The 20,436-nt window shown below is 40.2% G+C and overlaps 1 protein-coding gene across 14 annotated transcripts in view; it reads left to right on the top strand.

The window, feature by feature from the left end:
* The window catches only part of Dlgap1 (DLG associated protein 1), a 362,352-nt gene that overhangs the window by 71,965 nt on the left and 269,951 nt on the right, over positions 1 to 20,436 (top strand). For all 14 annotated transcript variants that reach the window (XM_027942934.3, XM_027942933.3, XM_027942943.3 and 11 more), the window contains one exon: positions 96 to 310. In XM_027942934.3, the coding sequence (XP_027798735.2) occupies positions 96 to 310 (215 nt within the window). The remainder of the gene's footprint in view (positions 1 to 95; positions 311 to 20,436) is intronic.

The following is a 20,436-nucleotide window of genomic DNA, read 5'->3' as shown; positions in this document are numbered from 1 at the left end:
ACCTATATCTGGGGTCATATGAAAAGCAGGAAAGAAAACCAAAACAAAAAAAATGGATTTTAAAATAGTGAATTATGTGTTTTGTATCTGACTAGGTTCCTCAAGATGAATGGACGGGGTACACCCCTCGAGGCAGGGACGATGAAATTCCATGCCGAAGAATGCGAAGTGGCAGCTACATCAAGGCCATGGGGGATGAAGACAGTGGGGACTCAGACACAAGTCCCAAGCCTTCTCCCAAAGTGGCTGCGCGAAGAGAAAGCTATCTCAAGGCGACCCAGCCATCCCTCACAGAACTCACCACCCTCAAGTAAGTAGTCCAAACACAGGGCTTTTGATAGTGCTTTGCATTACCACCTCAGATCAGATCCTATGTCTCCAAGAGTAAGTGGGGCAGTAAAAAACTCTGCGGATGGAGTGCTGTAATATAGGAAGTGGTCTGTTGATTTTGACATGGGATGTGACTCCTATGCCCCAGTGTCTTCAAAGACAGGCACTCCCAGCTACAATCTCAGTTGATCATAGCTGAACCCCTCACCCTCAAGAGGGGTTCCAAACAACCTAGAATGCTTTCTGGAAAAATTAAGATTTCTGACCAAAGAGAGGATCCATTAGGCGTTTGTTCAGCCACAAAATATTCCAGGGGAATGCTTCCTTAAAAGACTTGAATATTTTAGATAACTGAGTAATAGAGACTGTTGTCTTAGAGAAGTGTGTTGAGTCGTTTGTCAAAGTTTATGTATTCATTCTTGAAAATTAGATGAGATGTATTAGGTGAGATGACAATTAAGTGTTTCTGGATATTTATGGTTAAATTTGGCAGCTCTATACATATTAAAATCATAAGACCTTAAAAGTAGTTTTTGTTTTTAAAAAAATATGGTCTATACATATTATAATTTATAATTTAAAGAATAAGTATTCTTTACCTTCATTTGTGCTATTTGTAAACAGAGAACAGCATTACAAAAGAAACTATGGAAATTATTTCACACAAGACCTGACTTAAATTTTAATGTTATTTATAGAGAGTAAGTCAGAGCCTTGGATCTAGAGATATAATTCCATTTGGACCCAAAAAATATATTACAGATAATTAGTACTTCTGAAGTGCCTTTGATTCCATATTTTGATGAAATACATGTTACTACTCATTCATTTACATTATGTTACAAAATGAAAAATTAAAATATACAATAAATAAAACAGAAAAAGCCAAAGAAATTGGGTTAAGGAAAACAAATCAGATTGTTAATCAAGAGCATTGAAAAACAGTGGACAAACCAATCAAATACAAACTAATGGATGAGTGAAAGGAAATCTAGTAGAGGAAAAAGAAAGGGGAGGGAGATCATGAACTGAAATCAATTTCTATGCATGTATGAATTTGTCAGAAGTGAACCCACTACTACGTATAACCATAAAGCTCTAATAAAAGAAAAACAGTGAACAAGTCTATGAGCAAAAAATGTATTTAAATAGCAAAATATATCATACTTAAAATAACTGGAGTTCCTTGATGGATTTTCGTCCAAGGGGCCATATGGAATCACTCCAGATTATTTTAATTAAAAATTAATGTCAATACATTAGTAAACCAACCCACAAAAAGCTCTTCTTTCTTTCCTTCCGATTCTAGTTGTCTTTCCTTTGTGCCTTTATGCATTAGTTTCCTAGGACTATCATAGAAAGGCACCAAAACTGGGGAGCTTAAACCATAGAAGCCTATTGTTTCACAGTTCAAGCAGCTGGAAGTCTGGTTCAGGGTGTCAGCAGGGCCAGGCTCCCCTGAAACCTGTGCAGCACAGTCCTTCACTGTTTCTTCCTGGATTCTGGTGGATAGCAGGCAAAGCTCAGTTAATCCTTGGCTGAAAGCTGCCACCTTTTAGACTCTGTCCTGTTGTCGCGTGGCACTCTGCCTTCTGTGTCTTCACATGGCAGTCTTCTTATGACTTCATCAAAACTTGATTACATCTGCAAAGGTCCTATTTCCAAATACTATAGTGCAAGTCACATTTACAGACACTTGGGGGTCATAATTCAATGTACACCATGGGCATATAAGGTAAATTGATTATGGAATTAAAAAAATTAAAACAAATCTTCACTGCACTGTGACACACCTAGCAGAAAATTAAATATACTCAGTCTGAGAACAACTGGTATTGTTTAAAAACAAAAGTCAGTGTGCCAAGGCAGTATGAAATAAGGGTATCCAAAGACTCTTCTGACAAATATCTTCTATGAACTTTAAAATAGCTCTCAATAGGAGAATAAAAAAACAAAACAAAAAAGGTAGACACAGCCATGGTGTTAGTTGACATCTTTTAGAAGATGCAAATGAGAAAATAAGATGAACAGAAAATCATTTAGACCTTTAAAGTCTCAGTTTCCTCTTATGAAACTACATCTGCAGCCTCTAGAGGCCCTGCCACCTCCTGAGGGTCCTGTTATGTTAGCGTGGAGAAGCACGGGGCATGTTAGCTGAATGACACCTAGGGGTCTGGGTGATGAGGTAGATGGCGGCTGCTCACAGCAATACACAGGTCTGAGGAGAACCAAAAGGAGCAGAGCTATGAGAAAGATAAAGGAGAATGCTCTGAGGAAGGCTGAGGACAGATGCCAAAATCATCATTCACCACAGTGTCTTGGGGTTCCTCTCCTCATAGCTTTGGGGGTGTGAAGAACCCACTCTGAAGCCCTTAGAACTCTTCCTTTTTCATTCACCTCCTGTGCAATATCATCTTCCTCTAATGTCCTAGATCATATTTTTAAAACCATCCTATATTTCTTTTACTCCCAAGGTTTTTTTTTTTATTTTTTATTGTTGGTTATTCAAAACATTACATAGTTCTTGATATATCATATTTCACACTTTGATTCAAGTGGGTTATGAACTCCCATTTTTACCCCGTATGCAGATTGCAGAATCACATCAGTTACACATCCATTGATTTACATATTGCCATACTAGTGTCTGTTGTGTTCTGCTGCCTTTCCTATCCTCTACTATCCCCCCTCCCCTCCCCTCCCCTCCCCTCTTCTCTCTCTACCCCCTCTACTGTCATTCATTTCTCCCCCTTGTATTATTTTCCCTTTCCCCTCACTTCCTCTTGTATGTAATTTTGTATAACCCTGAGGGTCTCCTTCCATTTCCATGCAATTTCCCTTCTCTCTCCCTTTCCCTCCCACCTCTCATCCCAGTTTAATGTTAATCTTCTTCTCATGCTCTTCGTCCCTACTCTGTTCTTAGTTACTCTCCTTATATCAAAGAAGACATTTGGCATTTGTTTTTTAGGGATTGGCTAGCTTCACTTAGCATAATCTGCTCTAATGCCATCCATTTCCCTGCAAATTCTATGATTTTGTCATTTTTTAATGCAGAGTAATACTCCATTGTGTATAAATGCCACATTTTTTTTATCCATTCGTCTAGCGAGGATGTGGGGAAAAGGGTACACTTGTACATTGCTGGTGGGACTGCAAATTGGTGCAGCCAATTTGGAAAGCAGTATGGAGATTTCTTGGAAAGCTGGGAATGGAACCACCATTTGACCCAGCTATTCCCCTTCTCGGTCTATTCCCTAAAGACCTAAAAAGAGCATGCTACAGGGACACTGCTACATCAATGTTCATAGCAGCACAATTTACTCCCAAGGTTTTAAGAGCAGAAAGAGGCAAACACACAGACAGTGGATAGACTGAGAGATGAGAGGATCAGCTACTTCAGAGAGTAAAATCATGGAACTGAATATGAGTTAGTAACTGCCAACATACAGAAATTCAAAATGGAACCAGTTTACTAAGAACACCTTGTAAATTGAAAAACATTTTTCTTTGCTTAGAATGGCGTTTCATCAAACCATTTCTATTGTCCTCTTTCAATAGCAAGCAGGAGAACACCTGACCACCAGTCATACACGTGTTCCTTCTCTCTAACCACCCCACTCCTGGAATTATTTCTCTTAGTTCCAGTTATCTCCATTCACTTTTCCCTCACCTGTCTTTTGAGTTACATTTATCATACAGTATACATATTAAGCTTCCATAATACTCAACCACATAATGGTTATTAATGATTTCTAGTTTAAAGATATTTAAGAAGATACTCAAGGAGAAAGATGGCAAAAAAAAATCAGACATGACATGACTCAGTTCTGTCTTTTATTCCTTGATGATGTTTTGACTGGAGATCATTATTTTTCTAGAAGCTTGAAGCATTTGGTCCCTCATGAGAAAAAAAAAAGATACCCATATCCTAGAATTCTAGTTCCCCCATAAAAGAAAACTATATTTATGTTCCTACTTCTTTGACATTTAAGTCAATTTTTTTCCTCCTTCCTCCTCAGCAATTCACAGCTTTAGGGATGAATCATAGCCATGAACCAAGACAACTAAAATTAGTCAAGTGAGATTGGGACAACATTTCATTTGAGATTTTTCAACTCCCATCTTCTCTCAGAAATTTCAGAGAGAAAGCACTCCTACACTTTTTACATTGTTTTTTCTTTATTCTTTCCCCCTTTCTCTTTTCCAGTTGCGTCTTGGGGGTTTATCCACGGGGGTTGGTTTTCATCAACTACTTAATGGTGGTGATTGGATCATCTGTGGAACATTCTGGAGTTAGGAATAGACTTAACACAGCAAAGTCCATCTTTGGCCTGCTGAAGTCCTCAACTACTAGTCTCCAAAAATTGTTTCTTTCATTCTTTTCTCATATTCCATAACTGTTAACAATTCCTTCCACCTCATCACTAGCTTTTCCTTCTTCTGGGCTTAACTACTGATGAATCCAAAGTGGCACATCACCCCAGAATATTAATATTTTCATGAGGAGCTTCTGAATATTTAATAGTCATTTTTCAGACAAGAAAAGGTTTGGAGACCAAAGTTTCCTCAAAGCATATCACCACAGCTTGAAGAACTTAAGTCTTTTACTTGGATTTTCTGTAATATGCAATTTATTCTGGAACGGAGACTACCTCCTGCTACCATGATTAGTTAAAACCAAGTTCAAATCCCATCTTGGATTTTCATTCCATATACTACTGTAAAAGGAATTTTTCAAAAATGATATTAAGTGGGCTGTCATTTAAAAGTCCTTAAGTTAAATTCAAATAACCACCAACCTGAAACAAATAGCACTTTTAAATTTCTCCTTACTTGTTTATCTCTTCATCCAAGCACTAAAAAATTTTCTTTTTCCCTGGGAGAAATAATCAGCCTTTGCTATTAGAGACTTTGAAACTCCTCTGAAATTGACAAAAAGGGCCCCAGGCTTTTGTGAGAGGGCCAGTCAGAGCTCCCAGGAATTTTGAGAAAGTGTCTAATAGAAGGCTTTTGGAAGGTTTATTTTTAATTCTAAATGCCTCAAAGGAAGACAGTTTTCATTTTCAGGATGGTTAATCCTCTTCATCTTTATTCTTTTCCCTAGGGTCCTGAACCATTTACTTGGAATGGAGAGGGGTGTTTTAGATAAGTTGATAAAATACTAAATAGCTCTGAGCTTTTGGAAACTGGTTTAACATCCCTGAATCTCCCTAATAACACGAGAGTCATACGCCTTTAGCATGAATGGCACTACTCAGGTGACTCCTGCCCCAACTCATGGACAGACAGCATTAGCAGATCCCAACATTGATGGATCCCATCATCTTTCCCATCAAGCATAACTCATAGATCCTGGAAGCTATTTCTAGTCTACATGAAAGATCTCTGAGGAACCTTTTGGCACCAATATGTAAACTGTATGGATGAAGGACAGAGGAACCAGAGTTCACAGTTCAAAGACAAAAGGACATTGCATTGATAAATAAAATCCTTTTGATAAATAAAATACATTGATAAATAAAATCCTTCAACTTTAGTTCTGAAGATTTTAAATGAATTGGTTTTGCATCAGAAACCCCAAACAGGAGCCTCTTGCTGGAGTCTCTTTGTCTCTGTATAAGTCTTCTCTCTCTCTCTCTAGACACACTGTGTCCTCTGCCTGTTCCTCACATTCCACATGCCCCTCCTACCCACCGACTGTTCCTCCTGTTCCTTCTCTTCCCAAAAAAAGAGGAGGAGTGGTGGATATGGGAGCATCACTATTTTTTTTCTCAAAGATGTGAACCATATTTAACAATATGGTAATATATATATCATCCTATCTTTGTCCTAGTGATAGGAAGTGCCTCTGGTTTCCTTTGTGGTCTGCTTTCCCTTAATGCTTTTCCAAGCCTTTCCTACCTATCCCTCAGTACAATTGCCATACAACATCCAATAGTAAGGAGAACAGAATAGCACGATGTGACGCTACAGAATCGCGAATCTACATCCTCTGTGACATAAACGCAGAGCAGTTGCTCATCCCTCCCCGACCACAACACTTTCTCCTATTATTCTCCATCTTTCCTACTCCCCTCCCACTTTCCAGAGCAACACAAAATGGAAAGAAGTTTAAAACAGGGAAAGTAATTCTCACTGATAAACGGTCACTTGCTCATAGGCTTACGATCTCAAGACCTTTCGAACCCCTGTAGAAATGCCTGATTGAAAGAAGAGGGGAAACTAGGACAAGAAATTAGTGTTGTATTTAGTCCCTGATTATCCTGCTTTTATAAAAAATTGCTCCTTATTTGGTATATGAATACTCTCCTCCAAATGATGCGGACTGTGTGAGCACTGCAGCCTGTATCACACTGTGGCCCCTTATTGTATAATTAGAAAACCTATTTTGAAAGGACACCAGCAGAGATCAAACTGTCCCTAAAAGGACCATGATCACAGGGAAGAAAGAACAACTCGTGTATCTTTAAAGGAAGCAAAAGAATGAAAGGAAGTACAGATTTTTTATACACACACACACACACACACACACTAGGGATTGAACCCAGGGGTTGAGCCACATCCCCAACCCTTTTTTATTTTTTATGTTGAGGCAGGGTCTCACTAGGTTACTTAAGGCCTCACTAAATTGTTAAGGCTGGCTTTGAACATGCAATCCTCCTGCCTCAGCCTCTTGAGCCCCTGGGATTATAGTCATGCACTACCATGTTCAGCTTAGATCTTTTTTAAAAGAGATGGAACAGAGAGAATAAAAGTAGGAAAGATATTTATGTTCTGAGGGTCTGACTGAATGCTGAGGGCTTTACGTGTGTGTTTTCATCTGATCACACAACTCTATACATGTGCTTTTGCTCATTTTGCAAATTAGGAATCTTGATGAGACTAAATAACACCCAAGGTAACCTATCAATTGCTTGTGAAAGCTAAGATCTAAACCCAGTGTTGCAGGCAGAAAAGATAAAAATCTGGATGGAATAGTGAACTATTTTAAAGACATTTTTAATGAAGGGAATGGAAAACCAGCTGGGTGTCAACATCTGAGACTTGGTGTCCAGGAAAAGGACATTCATAGCCTGTGGCGAGAATGAGGAATGGATCTGATGTGGTGTCAGGGGCTCTGGGAGGTAGGTTCTTACCTGGAAGGGCTAGCAGCAGACACATGCGTTGATGCTGGAAGGACTTTGGGAATGTCTTGACTTGAGTTTCACCTGAGGTGAAGGAAAGAAGGACCAAATGACCAAAGGATCAGAGCTGCACACGCCATTGGCTAACAAACAAACAAACAAACAAAAAACACTAGGAGAAGAGATGGCCTCTGAGGAGTCTGGTTCAGCCCTATGGGCGTGGGGACAAGTGTGATAACAAATCCTAGACCCCTATGTGTTCTGGGACCTGCGTTGTATTTATGATCTGATCCTTTTTCACATGACAGCTGACCAGACTTTCCACCTGTGCCAACCAGCCAGAAGGGGCTGTGTAACCAGGCACTGGGAGGGCAGAGATGGGAGCAGGGGAAAGAGCCAGTGAGGATTCTGGAAACAAAGTGTCCCCACTCTCCTTGGGTCATTCTGATCAAAGGTGCTGCTCACTGTCCTATGAAGAAGACTTTGATTTGCCAAGAGCCTTAAAATACTTTTGCTTTGCCTATCTGCTGGATGTTATTCCTTCAATCTAATATCTATGTTCCCTGTTAAAGTGCAGACAACCAGCTAAAGAGAACACCCTAATTATAATCAGAAATCGTATTCATGTAATCATGCAGTAAACATTTATTCTGTACCTAAAATGTCTAAGTATTGCATGAGTCATTTATACCTTGGTTTCAGTAAATTTATTATTTGCGTTGCTAAAATTGTTTTCCAGATTTTATATGCACACATACACTTGAATCTAAAAAAGCAGACTCTATGGAAAAGAAAGAAACTTAAAATTCAGAGGTTGATGATTGTCTTAGTCTATTTTCTGTTGCTATAACTGAGTAGCACAGACTGGGTGTTTTATAAAGAATAGAGGTTTATTTGGCTTATAGTTCTAAAGACCAGGAAGTCCAAAATCATGGCACCAGCCTCTGATGCGGACCTTCTTGCTATATCATAACAAAGCAAAGTGTTAAATGTGGTGAGACATAGCAAGCATGCTAGCTCAATTTTTTTCTTCTTCTTCTTTTAAAGTAACTAATGTCACCATGGGGGTCCCACCACCCATGAACTCACCTAATCCTCACCTCCCAAAGGCCTCCCTTCTGAACATCAGTAATATCTAACTTTGGGGATTGTTTCCAATACGTGAACTTTTCAGGGACATATTCAAATCACAGTAACACTTTTGTTCAGAAATTTTTCTGGTTGGAATGGGGAAAATTTTGAGGTTTTGTTTGTTTTCTTTGAGTTACCCTTTTATCAGCATAATTGAAGTTATTAGTTTTACTTTCATTTTATGTATCATTAAAAAAAAAATTCTCATTGTGCACCCAGATGGCAGGACACCATGCAGGAAAGAGAAAAGCTTCTTTAAAAAGAAGCCTAGGCAGACGTATTAGAAGATGCCTGTAATCCTTTTTGGAAGCAGGCTCAGTATAAGTCCTAAATAAATATATCTTTATACAGGATGCATACGGAATGGCAAAAGTACCCATAGATCAAACAGAAGGAAATCAAAACTGCAGCCCAAGGAATGTAGGTTACCTGCAAGGAACTTCTAGCTGCAAAGCTATTGATTATTAAATAAATTAATTTGGAATTTTTTAGAGAAACTTTAAAACATCTTGAATTGTATTTCTCTGGAGGCTTTGATAATCAGCATTGAGCTGAGTGAAATGAACAGGATATCTATATGAGATTTGGCCTGGCTGAGAAGTCTAAGACTTCATCATAATATCAGCAACATATTTTTAAAATGTACATTGATCCTATATTTTCAAGCTAAGCATGCAGATAGATAAGACGTCAAAGTACCCAAATAACCCAGTACTCCCTAAATATAAAGGTATTGTTATGGGGAGTCACTCCAGAAAATACTCTAAGTCCAAATTTCAAATCAAAGCAGAGTTTTATTTACCTGGCCAGGGACTGTTCCCACCACAAGATAATTTTTTATAAGAAAACAGCTTTCATTTCAGTTTCTCAGAAATAGCCCTTGTAACAGTTTTTTATAGAAGGCAGCAAAATGGCGTCTTAGGCCTGTCTATGACAGTTTTTGCTTTATAATGGTCTTATCCACTTATCAAAATCTCATATCTATAATCTATATTTTTTACTAATCTATAACCTATAAATTACACTCTTATTGATTGTATTTATCAGCTCACACCACAACAATATCCCTTTTCTTCTTGGCTCTTCTCTATCAGTAGAATTGCCATTTTCCTAAATATAGTCATGAAGCATTGTGATTCTCTTCTTACCTCTTTGAGCTTTAGGGCTTCCTTATCTCTCAGTTGAATGATCATATAGGACAGATTTGTCTTGCTGCACAAACCTCTCTCTGTTCCAACTCCTTCCAAAGTCTCTCTACCAGGTCACTTTAAACATCATTTCATTTCTGAATTCTGCTCTGTCTATGCACAAAATCTTCAACATAGCATTCAAAACTTTCACAGTGAATCTCCATTCTCCTTTGAGATATTCTTTCCTGCTGTCCCTCTACAAGCTTTCTATGCTTCAATCAAACTGAGATACTATCCGGATGCGAAATGTCAAAGAAAAAGAAGATGAAGAAGAAGGGAATTAAAGCACAGGGTAAGTTGAGCACCAGACTGTAAAGTTGGTATTTGGAAGAAAAACGGATCACTTCTCCTCTCATTCCATTGGCAAAAGCTAGTGACATTTCAAAGTCTAACTTCAAAGAGTACAAGACAGGCAACCTTACCATGTGCCCAGGTACAAACACGCAAAAAATAATTGACAAGCAGCTATAATGCCTACCAAAGTCCATCCTTCTTGACTCTAAATATTTAACTCACTCTCTCCCCTGAAAGCAACATATAATGCTTCACTATTAAAGGGAGAAAACCCAAAGGTCTGTCCTATCCTGGCACAAAATCAACCTCAAAATTTATGGTCTGTGGTTGATGCACAATAGTCTGTACAACAGAGAATGATACACAGTAATATTTGCTTTGGTCCAGGTGTATCTTTGAGACATGCAGACTCAAAAAGACAAATTCATCTGCCTTCCACATATCCAATATATGATTGTAGAACAAGAATAAAATGAACCATAATAAACATTCCAATGAAGGAAGAAAATGGAAAATAACAGTAGCCACTGATCCATACAATTCTGCAATCTCACTGGGTAAGATGCCGTAGGCCCTGCACCTTGGGGGACAGAAAGTTTTCTTGATTAGGCTGCAGTTCTCCCGGGGAGCAACTTCTGGGTCCGTTGTTCTCCATATGTCCTGATTCCCTGCTCTGGAAGAACTCTTCCATTTCTATTATCTTCTTTGACCAAATATGTAGTGTACATCGGGGAACGGGAATGTGTGTTCCTTAGGATCCCAGAAGGCATTTCAGGACTCCTCCATTTACCCCTCCAGTTGTGTTTTGATCTAGGCTCATCCTTTTGTTTGGTTTTGTTTGGTTTTGTAGGTAGTAAAGCTCTCTTCAACATACAGTTTGCTTCTTCTCTGTTGACTCCAATGAGTTCCATGTACCAATCACCACATTGACAGATCTCTGCTAGACAAAGTTATCCTTTTTTGCTCAATTCATTTGAAAGTCACAGTCATAGCTACTTTATGAATCATTTTGTCTAATCAGAGGGATTTACTCAATTGTATCTTCATTCTAAATTCTCTGAATCCATTCTGAGGTTTAAACAATGGGATGTCCATATACTTGATTTGAATTTTGCAGGAAGGGGTAGTTTTCATATTCCATCATCACCTAAATCCTTCTCATGTTTACCTTTTACAAATTAGATTGAAATCAGTTTCTTCTTCTAATCCTGCAAATCCACAAATATCTAAGATTCTCCTTATTCTCCTTCATCGCTACTTGTAATCTAACCATTTTTTTCTCAGTTTATTTCTTACATGTATAAAGGCATACACTGTTAGGGATTTGTATCATTCTTGTTGCATTTCTGGAGGCAATTTATGTCCTAGCTAGTATAGGCTAGGTTATGCCTTGTCAATGGTTGCCAACAGCAACCAACCCATGGTATTGACACTGCTTTGAATCTATCTCTAGAGCTATGAGTTCATTTTTACATCATCTACTGTTCAAGAAAACAGTCTACCAAATGACTCACGACTGTGTACCATGGAACAACACTTTTTCAGTCTCTAATAACAATGACTTTGCTGCCTTCTATCACATCCTGAAACCATAGCGTACACATTTAGGGATTTTTGTTGTTCTTGTTGCATTTCTGATACCAATTTATATCCCTGCAAGAATAGGCTAGGTTATGCTGTGTTGATAAACAGCCAGCAGATCTCAACAGTTTATTTCTGACTCGTGATATTATGACTTGGTATGAGGCTCTGCTCATTGCAGCCACTCAGACACTCAGAATCATAGAGACTCCATCCCAACAGGTGGGATGATCGCCAAATCACAGAAAGGGATGGTGGCAAACGGAGCACTGCTTCCTATAAATCAGACACATGGCCTTCACTCATGTGTCATTGCTAAAGCAATCTATATGACCACAGCTAATTTTAAAGAGGCATAGAAGTGCAATACCAGCATGTGCCCAGAAAACAAAGTGCTGAATACATTTGGTGACCTACAGTCAATACCTCAAGTCCTTCGTTAATGCTATCCTCTGCCCTAGACCTCTCCATTGCCATCTCCTATTCATTGATTCCTTCAACAAAGACAAGCATGTTGCTCAAGAGCTCGGGTGCTGAGGTTAAATTACCTCAATTCAAAATCATAGCTCTGTCGCTCCTAGATGTATTACTACGGGAACATCATTCACCATTCTCTGCCTCAGTTTCCCCATCAGTTACATAGGGACCATGCTATCTCCCACCTCAAGAGTACTCGTGAAGATTCAAGAAAATATGTGCATGGAGCACTTAGTACAGAGCCTAGTGCATTGGAAGTGCCCCTTACATGTTAGATATTATCATTTTGGGCCACCTGCTATGTGCAAAGTATGGGGATACATTAGTCATTCCAACGCCTAGTTTAATAGATTTTACAATCTAATGGAGAACACTAGAAAAAAAAAAGGCTTTATTTTTTTAAACTCTCCTCTCAGATTTAACTTCTGTTGATGGTGTAAATTATTTCTTTCCCCTACGAACTCCCAAAGCACTGTGTTAACATTTCTCAAGGTAGCTGTAGCCTTCTTATGTACTTTTCTATTTTCTCTGTTCCTCCTGTGGAAGGATGTTCATAAGTTATCTGAAGGAATGTCTGTGAAGCGCTAGGTCCAGCATTACCCCCAAGGAAATGCGAAACAAATGCTAACTATCCCTGTATGCCTAAGGTGCTTTGAGCAGTCCCTTCCCTCCAAGGCTTCAACCTGTGTTGTTGGTTTGAACTGTCATCTGACATCCACCCAGCATCCTTTAGCTGCGTCTGTGCTCCTCAGATTCTTCAGCCTCCCTGAAGTTTCTGAATCTGTGAAAAGCTCCCTGTTCCTTCCAACCCTGCTTAACATTGCCAGCCCACCTGGAGGCTGGGAGCTCAGTCTGGCAGGTACACATTAGCATGTTAAAAATATCTACACAACCGTCCCTAGTACTGTCACCCACTTTGAACATCAGCATAGTTCCTTCTGTTCACCTGGGGAAATCCCTATTCTTTCCAGTTTTCTAAGGAGGAAGGGGTTGGCACTAAGCCACCAGCATTAACTAGTCCTTTTAGAATTGGGGAAGGGTCTTCTTCAATGACCACCTTAACCACTCGGCACGTTGTGAAACTTACTCGTGAATCCACGTAAAGCAGTTACATGGAACACACTTGATCATCTATCCTGATCATTGATAATAGTTTAAATTTCTCCCAAGCCTTTTTTTCCCAAGAAAACATAGTACATATAGCAATTTATCAAGTGTTTTCAGTACATCTCATTTGATCCTCTCAATGGTCTCAGAAGGAATTTAGAGTTGATTTTAACCAAGAATTTACAAGTGAGCCAAAGTTTTCTCATGGTTTTGAGGTTCATTATAGTAGCACCCCCTCCTCCACAGAAAATCTGAACTAAGCTTCTCCAGAAATCTTCACCATAACTGATTTTCGAACTATCAGCAAAGGAGTCTTTACAAGAGTTCAATGCAGGTAAACTTCCTATTTTCCTGATGCTCTATTACTTGGCCACTGGCTTGGAAGAGATCAGCACTCTGGATGCTGAAGGCCCCTTTACTTGTTTTTCACAAACATTCATCCAGTATAGTAGTTTGTAGAAGTGTGTTTGCAAATGCAAAGTGTGATTAAAAAAAGATCCTTTAACAAGACCTCTGGCCTTGAGTTGGGCTTCACAGAGATGTCTACATTTCTAAGATAAGAGAAGTTACCAGTTGGGCTCCATGGTAACAGCTGGCAGGGGGAGGAAAGAAAAGGGAGAAGAAGCTCTCCCCTTCTCAGGTGTTGTCCTTGAAGGGTTAACTTGCCCAAAACAGTGAAAGAAAAAGCTGTTTTTATGTGAACTTTTGCAGACTGTGAACTTCTAAGCCCCTCCCCTTACATGTTGGGTATAAAGTTCTAAGACTACCTGAACTTGGGGCTCAGGGGGTTGATTGATTACAGCAGAAGCTGTGCCCTCTGAACCTGCTTGCAGCCAAATACAACTGCTTCCTGCAATCTTCAGTGCCTTGCCTCCTCTGTCTTGCCTACAGTGTCGTGAGACTGGTCCTGGGCTCAAGCTCTAGCCCTGTGCTTTCCATTGCCAACTTTCTTCCTCCTACTGACTCATGGAGCAGTGGGGACTTTTCCCTGAACAGTCTGGGGACTGTCTACACCATCTGGACATCGTTTTTGACTTCCAATGTTTTTGACTTCCAAGCTCAGAACCTTCTTTTAGTTCCTTTGAACTTCTCTTTCCCAGAAAAAGCAGAGCTGGGAGCTCTGAACTTCTATCCAGATTGCCAACTGCATATGAAACTGCCAACACCTGGGTAGCATTCCTGTGCTGAACTTGAAGAAAGGTGAACACTCTGTCAAGGGTTCAGTCCCTTGAGAAAGTCAGACTCATCCTAAAGCTCATGTCTTCAGAGGCTAGGATGAGAAAGTCAAGTGAAAACCTCTTTCCCATGTTGTTGACCTTCTCCATTTAGTGAAGAAAAGTTGTGTCTGAATTTCAGATGGAACAAAGCCAGAGGTGAACAGGGCTGGCTGTGTAAACTAGCTTTCTGTCACTGTGACAAAATACCTGAGATAAACAACTCATAGAGAAAAGTTAATTTCGCCTCATGGTTTCAGTTCATGATCGACTCAGTCCATTGGTTTTGACCTGCAGTGTGGCATGACACCATGGAAGGGAGACTACGGGACAGCAAAGCTGCTCACCTCATGGTGGTCTGGAAGCAAAAAGAGAAAGAGGAGGAGCCAGAGGCCAATATCCTCTTTGAGGACACATCCCCAATGGCCTAACTTCCTCCAGTGGGCCCCACTTCCTGGAGGTTACACCAGCTCCCAATAGCACCATGGGCAGGTGACCAATCCTTCAACACATGGCGCTAAAAGTACTATAATTGCTCTAAAAGGGGGGAAATTGATATGAAATGGAAATAGCAAGAGATGACTTCATGAAAGGGAAAGGATTCCACCTGGAATTTGAATAATCACTCAAAGGCAACAGACTGGGGAGGGGAGATGTCTCAATATAAAGAATCAAGTTGAGTGATGCATAAGAAGGAGTATTTGAAAATGGAAAACCGTCCTTGGAGAGTCAGGGAAGACTTTTATGAACAAGATCCTTAAATATCCAGAGAATTCATTTGTTTTTAATCCAATTAGTGAGAGGGAACTTTTGATGGCAAAGTCAGGGGACAAAAGCAATGTGTTATTTGAGAAAGATGGCCAGTGTGGAGTAATGGAAAGGTCAGCTATAGGAGAGTATATTGTCTTCTCACTTAGATGAGGGTATATTCTATATTATTTACATGAGTATATACGTATGGAATGATGTTCTCTAACATCACAATAGCTATTCTCTCTATGGGGGAACTGTATAGGTAGGTGACTTTTGCTTTATTCCTTATTATTTCTCTTGGTTTTTCTTCTTGCTTCTTTTTTTATTTCTGTGTCTTATTGTTAGATGTGTCTAATTTTAACAACCAAAAAAAAAAAAAAAAGACCTCTCCAAGAATAAAAATGACTAACACATAGAAGCTCTCCTCATAGAAGAACTCTAATGGCACCAATAAGGCATGGATTATTCTTGTTCAGAATTATACAAGGAGAAAACAGGGACACAGAAAATGAAATGACACAGAGCTGCAGGTGACACAGCATGATTTGAATCCAGAGCCCACACCACTAACCACTATACTAAACTGCCTGTAAACAGAAACAAATGGTAGGCAGAGAGTTTGAAATCAAGTAAAAGAGCCAAGAGAATATTGCTCGGGTCCAAGGAGGAAATGGTAGAAGCATAGACTGGCATGATCCTACACAGAGCTGCTAAACCAACTTGCACAAATCAGTGAAGACCCCCAAAATCAAAAGTCAGCAGCCACCAGGTCAGAATTCCCTATGGTTGTGGCTGCTGCTGTCATGATGGTGACTGCTGTTTTGTGTGGGGACTTTGGAGGTGATTAGATTGTGAGACTAGAGGCCCGATGATGGGGCTAGGGTCTCTCTAAGAGAGCAGAGCCAGCCAGTGACACCGCCTGAAGCCAAGGGAAGCCAGTCGGAGCTGATAAACTCAGCACAAGAAGAGAGGTGGTCTTTCTTTCCCCCTGAATGCAAAGGGAAGCAATGGTAAGATTTAAACAGCAGAGCCTATACCACAATAGACATCATGTCATACAGGTCTCTTTTCTGTTTAGGAATAATGGAAAATTTTCCTATTATTATTATTATTATTAAAAATAAGACTCACACCTGTAATCCCAGAGGTTCAGGAGGCTGAGGCAGGAGGATCAAGAGTTCAAAGCCAGCCTCAGCAATGGCGAGGTGCTAAGCAACTCAGTGAGATCCTGTCTCTAAATAAAATATGAACTAGGGCTGGGGGTATGGCTCATCAGTCGAGTGCCCCTGAGTACAATCCCCAGAATCCAAAAATAAATAAAATATGACTTACAAAAATTCCAACAGGCCAAAGAGTATTTCAGTACTTAAAATCTCCCTCCCCTCTCTATCTCTTCTTACCAATCTATAGAGGTAAGAATTCTAAGTTTCTTACATATTCTTTCAGAAATGTACTATGCACTTATTAAATGTACTCATGTCTAAACTTCCTTTACACTAACTGTTCTACAATTTGCTCTTTTCACTTACAAGTATATCTTAAACATTGTTTTCTATAAGTGCACAGAGAATAACCACATTCTTTTTAACAGCTGCTAAGTATTTTATTGTATGCATGTAGTATAATTTATCGAACAAGTTTCTGTTTTGAACGGGGAATATTTTTTGTGCAAGACAAAAAGGCCTAATTATAAGAAAACGAAATATTCACAACATATAAAAATGGTCAAAGAATTATAATTCTTGGGCAAGAGTGAAGGAAGAAGCTGAGAGTTTAAAAGTTATTTCAGTACCCATGATAGCTCAGGATCTTGAAGCCCTTGATCATTTAAAAAAAAATGCAAATGAAGCAAAAGCATAATACATGGCACACACCTATAATCCCAATGGCTGGGGAGGCTGAGGCAGGAGGATTGCAGGCTCAAGGCCAGCCTCAGCAATTTAGTAAGACCCTGTCTCAAAATAAAACAAAAAAGGGCTGAGGATGTGGCACAGTGGTTAAGCACCCCTGCATTCAATCCCTGGTACAAGGGGGAAAAAAAGTAAAATATATTTCCAGCCACAATCATAAAACTTGCCTTTTCAGTTCCCTACAGGTGGGACTGGGTTCTGAGACCAGACCACTCCAAAGCTGAATGTAAGCAAACTACCACTGGAAAAATAATTCAGGAGCCATTGTAACAATAACTGGATTTGTTGTTGGTTTTGTTTTTCAGCTTACAGTCATGGTGATGTTCCATGAATAGCTAAAAATGTCCAGCTTCTTTTCCTTTATGAATTGGGCTAATTAGAAGATAAGACCTTCCTTCCTATTTTTCATTCTTTGTCTTGAAAGAAAATAATCATCTCAGGTAGAGGGAATTCCTCGTAGTACCAAGGAGGGAGAGGTGACCCTTGGGAGGGAAGAAATGTTAAGTGTTTCATTTTGTTTTGTTTTCCTAAAATTAGGTAAATCCATTAAATCTGTGTCCTCCTCAGCCATCCCTCCCCCTACCTTCACAGAGTTTATTTAAGTAGTTGCCCATAGCAACCACCCACACTCCAAGTAGCTGAGCCTGGTATTGTGGGGAGCGGTTTGGCATGCTTCCGTCTTGCTTCCATTATTCACTGTGCCCTGGAGGTAATTACATAAAATTTAAATGATAATATAAATATATTAATAATGGTTTGGGGTCTCCTTTATTTATTGTTATTGTTGTTGTTGTTGTTGTTTTTAGGTCCTACTTTTTTCAATGCTATGATAAACTACTGACCACAAAACTGTTGTCCTTGGGGTCCATTGGTCCCCTTCGCACTGTTAGAGAGGGAATTGTTTCAGGGAGAAGAAAAAGGCTACAAAGAAAGCCCAGCAGAAGGGACAGGTGCTTGGCCACCCTGCTTTCCTCCCCTCGGCCTTCATGGTGACACTGACATTTCTGGGACCCAGTTCTGACATCAGGCTTTGCTGCTGATGACGTCTGAAAGAGTGGGAAAAGGCAGAGCAGGGTACAAAATCTGGACATCACCACATCGTCACCTTCCACAAGTTAATTTGTTTCTCCCAGTGGGCTTTCTTTGTTTTTAAGATGGGTCTCCAACCTATCACTAAATAAATAAATATGTGAGAATTAAGTGAGCTCACAGATGTTAAGACCCTCATCTGGATGCTTTGTTATGCAAGGACATAATCAGTATCTTTTATATATACTAGATACAAATTGTACTTTGACATAAACAACCCTGAGGGGAAAAATCATAGACACTGGTTTGTTGACAGAGAGTAGCCCTCCATGATGTGCCAGGTGCAGTCGAGCAGACCCCAGCCTGACCATGTGAGGCTCCTTCTCATGGACCTGGAATCCTACTCTGCTCTGCAAGTCATGACCCAGGACTGGTCTAGACTGTGCTTTCCCTTTATGGGGAAGCTGCCCTTCGCCTTTGATCTATGTAGGGTCATCCCCCATCTCTGTCCTCAGGAGGAAGGTATTTACCTGGCTGAAACAAGAAGGCCCAGTGATTGATCATGGGGGTTTCCCCCGACTACAAACCTATATGGCTGCCTTTAAGTCTCTCTTTTTTTTATTGGTGCACTATATAGTTGTACTGTTGTCGGGACAGATGAGGCAAGGCACCGAACACAGCAGGAAACAGTTGTATTGGGCTGCAGCCAGGTTCAGAGGGCACAGCTTCTGCTGTAATCAATCAATCCCCTGAACCCCAAGTTCAGGTAGTTTCAGAACTTTATACCCAGCATGTAAGGGGAGGGGCTCAGAAGTTCACAGTCTGCTGAAGTTCACATAAAAGCAGCTTTTTCTTTCACTGTTCTGGGCAAGTTAACCCTTCAAGGACAACACCTGAGAAAGGGGAGAGCTTCTTCTCCCCTTTCTTTCGTCCCCCTGCCAGCTGATACCATGGAGCCAAATTGTAACTTATCTTAAAAATGTGGACATCTCTGTGAAGCCCAGCTCAAGGCCAGAGGCCTTGTTTACACATTTCTTCAAACTACTACACTAGGTACATGTTTGTGAACAACTAGTAAGGGGGTGTCCAGCACCTGGAGGGCCGATTTCTTCCAGGCTAGTAGCCAAGTAAAATAGGGCAACACAAAAATAGGAAGTTTATCTACATTGAACTCTTTGGTGGAGACTCTTTTGCTGACAGTCCTAAAATCAGCCAGGGTGAAGATTTCTGGAGAAGCCCAGTTAAGACTTTTCTGAGGACAAAGGGGGTGCCACTATAGTACATAATGGTGAGATTTGTTGTTTGAATCTGTCTTTTCATCATCTCTCACTGACTTCTCTCCAGTGTGGGAAACATTCCACCAGCAAGTCACCGTGACCTACAGTCATGAAGCCCGTGTTTTACCCATTGTTCTAAACTAGTATCCTTGCCTATGTTTACAGGTGCTCCTCCATTAGGGGAGTAGGGCTTGCAGTGTACCAGATCTGTTTTCCTAATATATCGTAATTCACTCCTTACGTCATTCGACCCATTTGGATAAAACACACCCCTCACGTAGTGAAGGGGGGACCCACTAGTTGCCCCACTAAGAACATCAAGAATATCCTCCCCGCATGCTCACTAGCCCTTAATCGCAGAATGCTTGCTTTCTTCTCGTATTGTTCATAGTTTTCATCCTTGATCTACTCTTGGTCTGCAGGGACTTCCCTAACAAAATGGCGTAGGCTGTTTCCCAGTTCTGGATCCTGGAAGAATGAGATCAGGGGACAGTAATGGTCAGGTTCTGGTGACAGTTTGCCTGCATATGGTTGCCTACTGGCTGTGTCCTCACGTTTCGGGAGGAGAGAGAGAGAGAAAGGGAAGAGAGATTAAGCAAGCTCTCTGGTGCTTCATGGTAGAAGGGCACTAATCTCATCATTAAGGTCCCACCTTCATGACCTCATCTAAACTTAATTACCTCCCAATGACTTCATCTCCAAAATGCCATCAAACTGGGTGTTAGAGCTTCAATATATGAATTTGGGGGTTGAGCAGGACACATTCAGAAGAGAGCCCCCTGACATGTATTCTTCTTTCTGTGATCACTATAGAAGAAGAAGGGTGTTGATGCACCCCAGGAAGAAGAAACGATGGGATAATGCATTTTTAAATTACCATGAGGTGACACACACCTGTAATCCTGGCTACACATGAGGCTGAAGTAAGAGGAAAGCCAACCTGGGTAACTTAGCAACACCCTGTCTCTTAAAAATAAATAAATAAATAAAAATGGCAGGAGGGGATGTAGCTCTATAGT

This window comes from Marmota flaviventris, chromosome 16, assembly GCF_047511675.1.
Source record: "Marmota flaviventris isolate mMarFla1 chromosome 16, mMarFla1.hap1, whole genome shotgun sequence".
NCBI lineage: Eukaryota > Metazoa > Chordata > Mammalia > Rodentia > Sciuridae > Marmota > Marmota flaviventris.
This window is presented reverse-complemented; position numbering and strand designations above follow the sequence as displayed.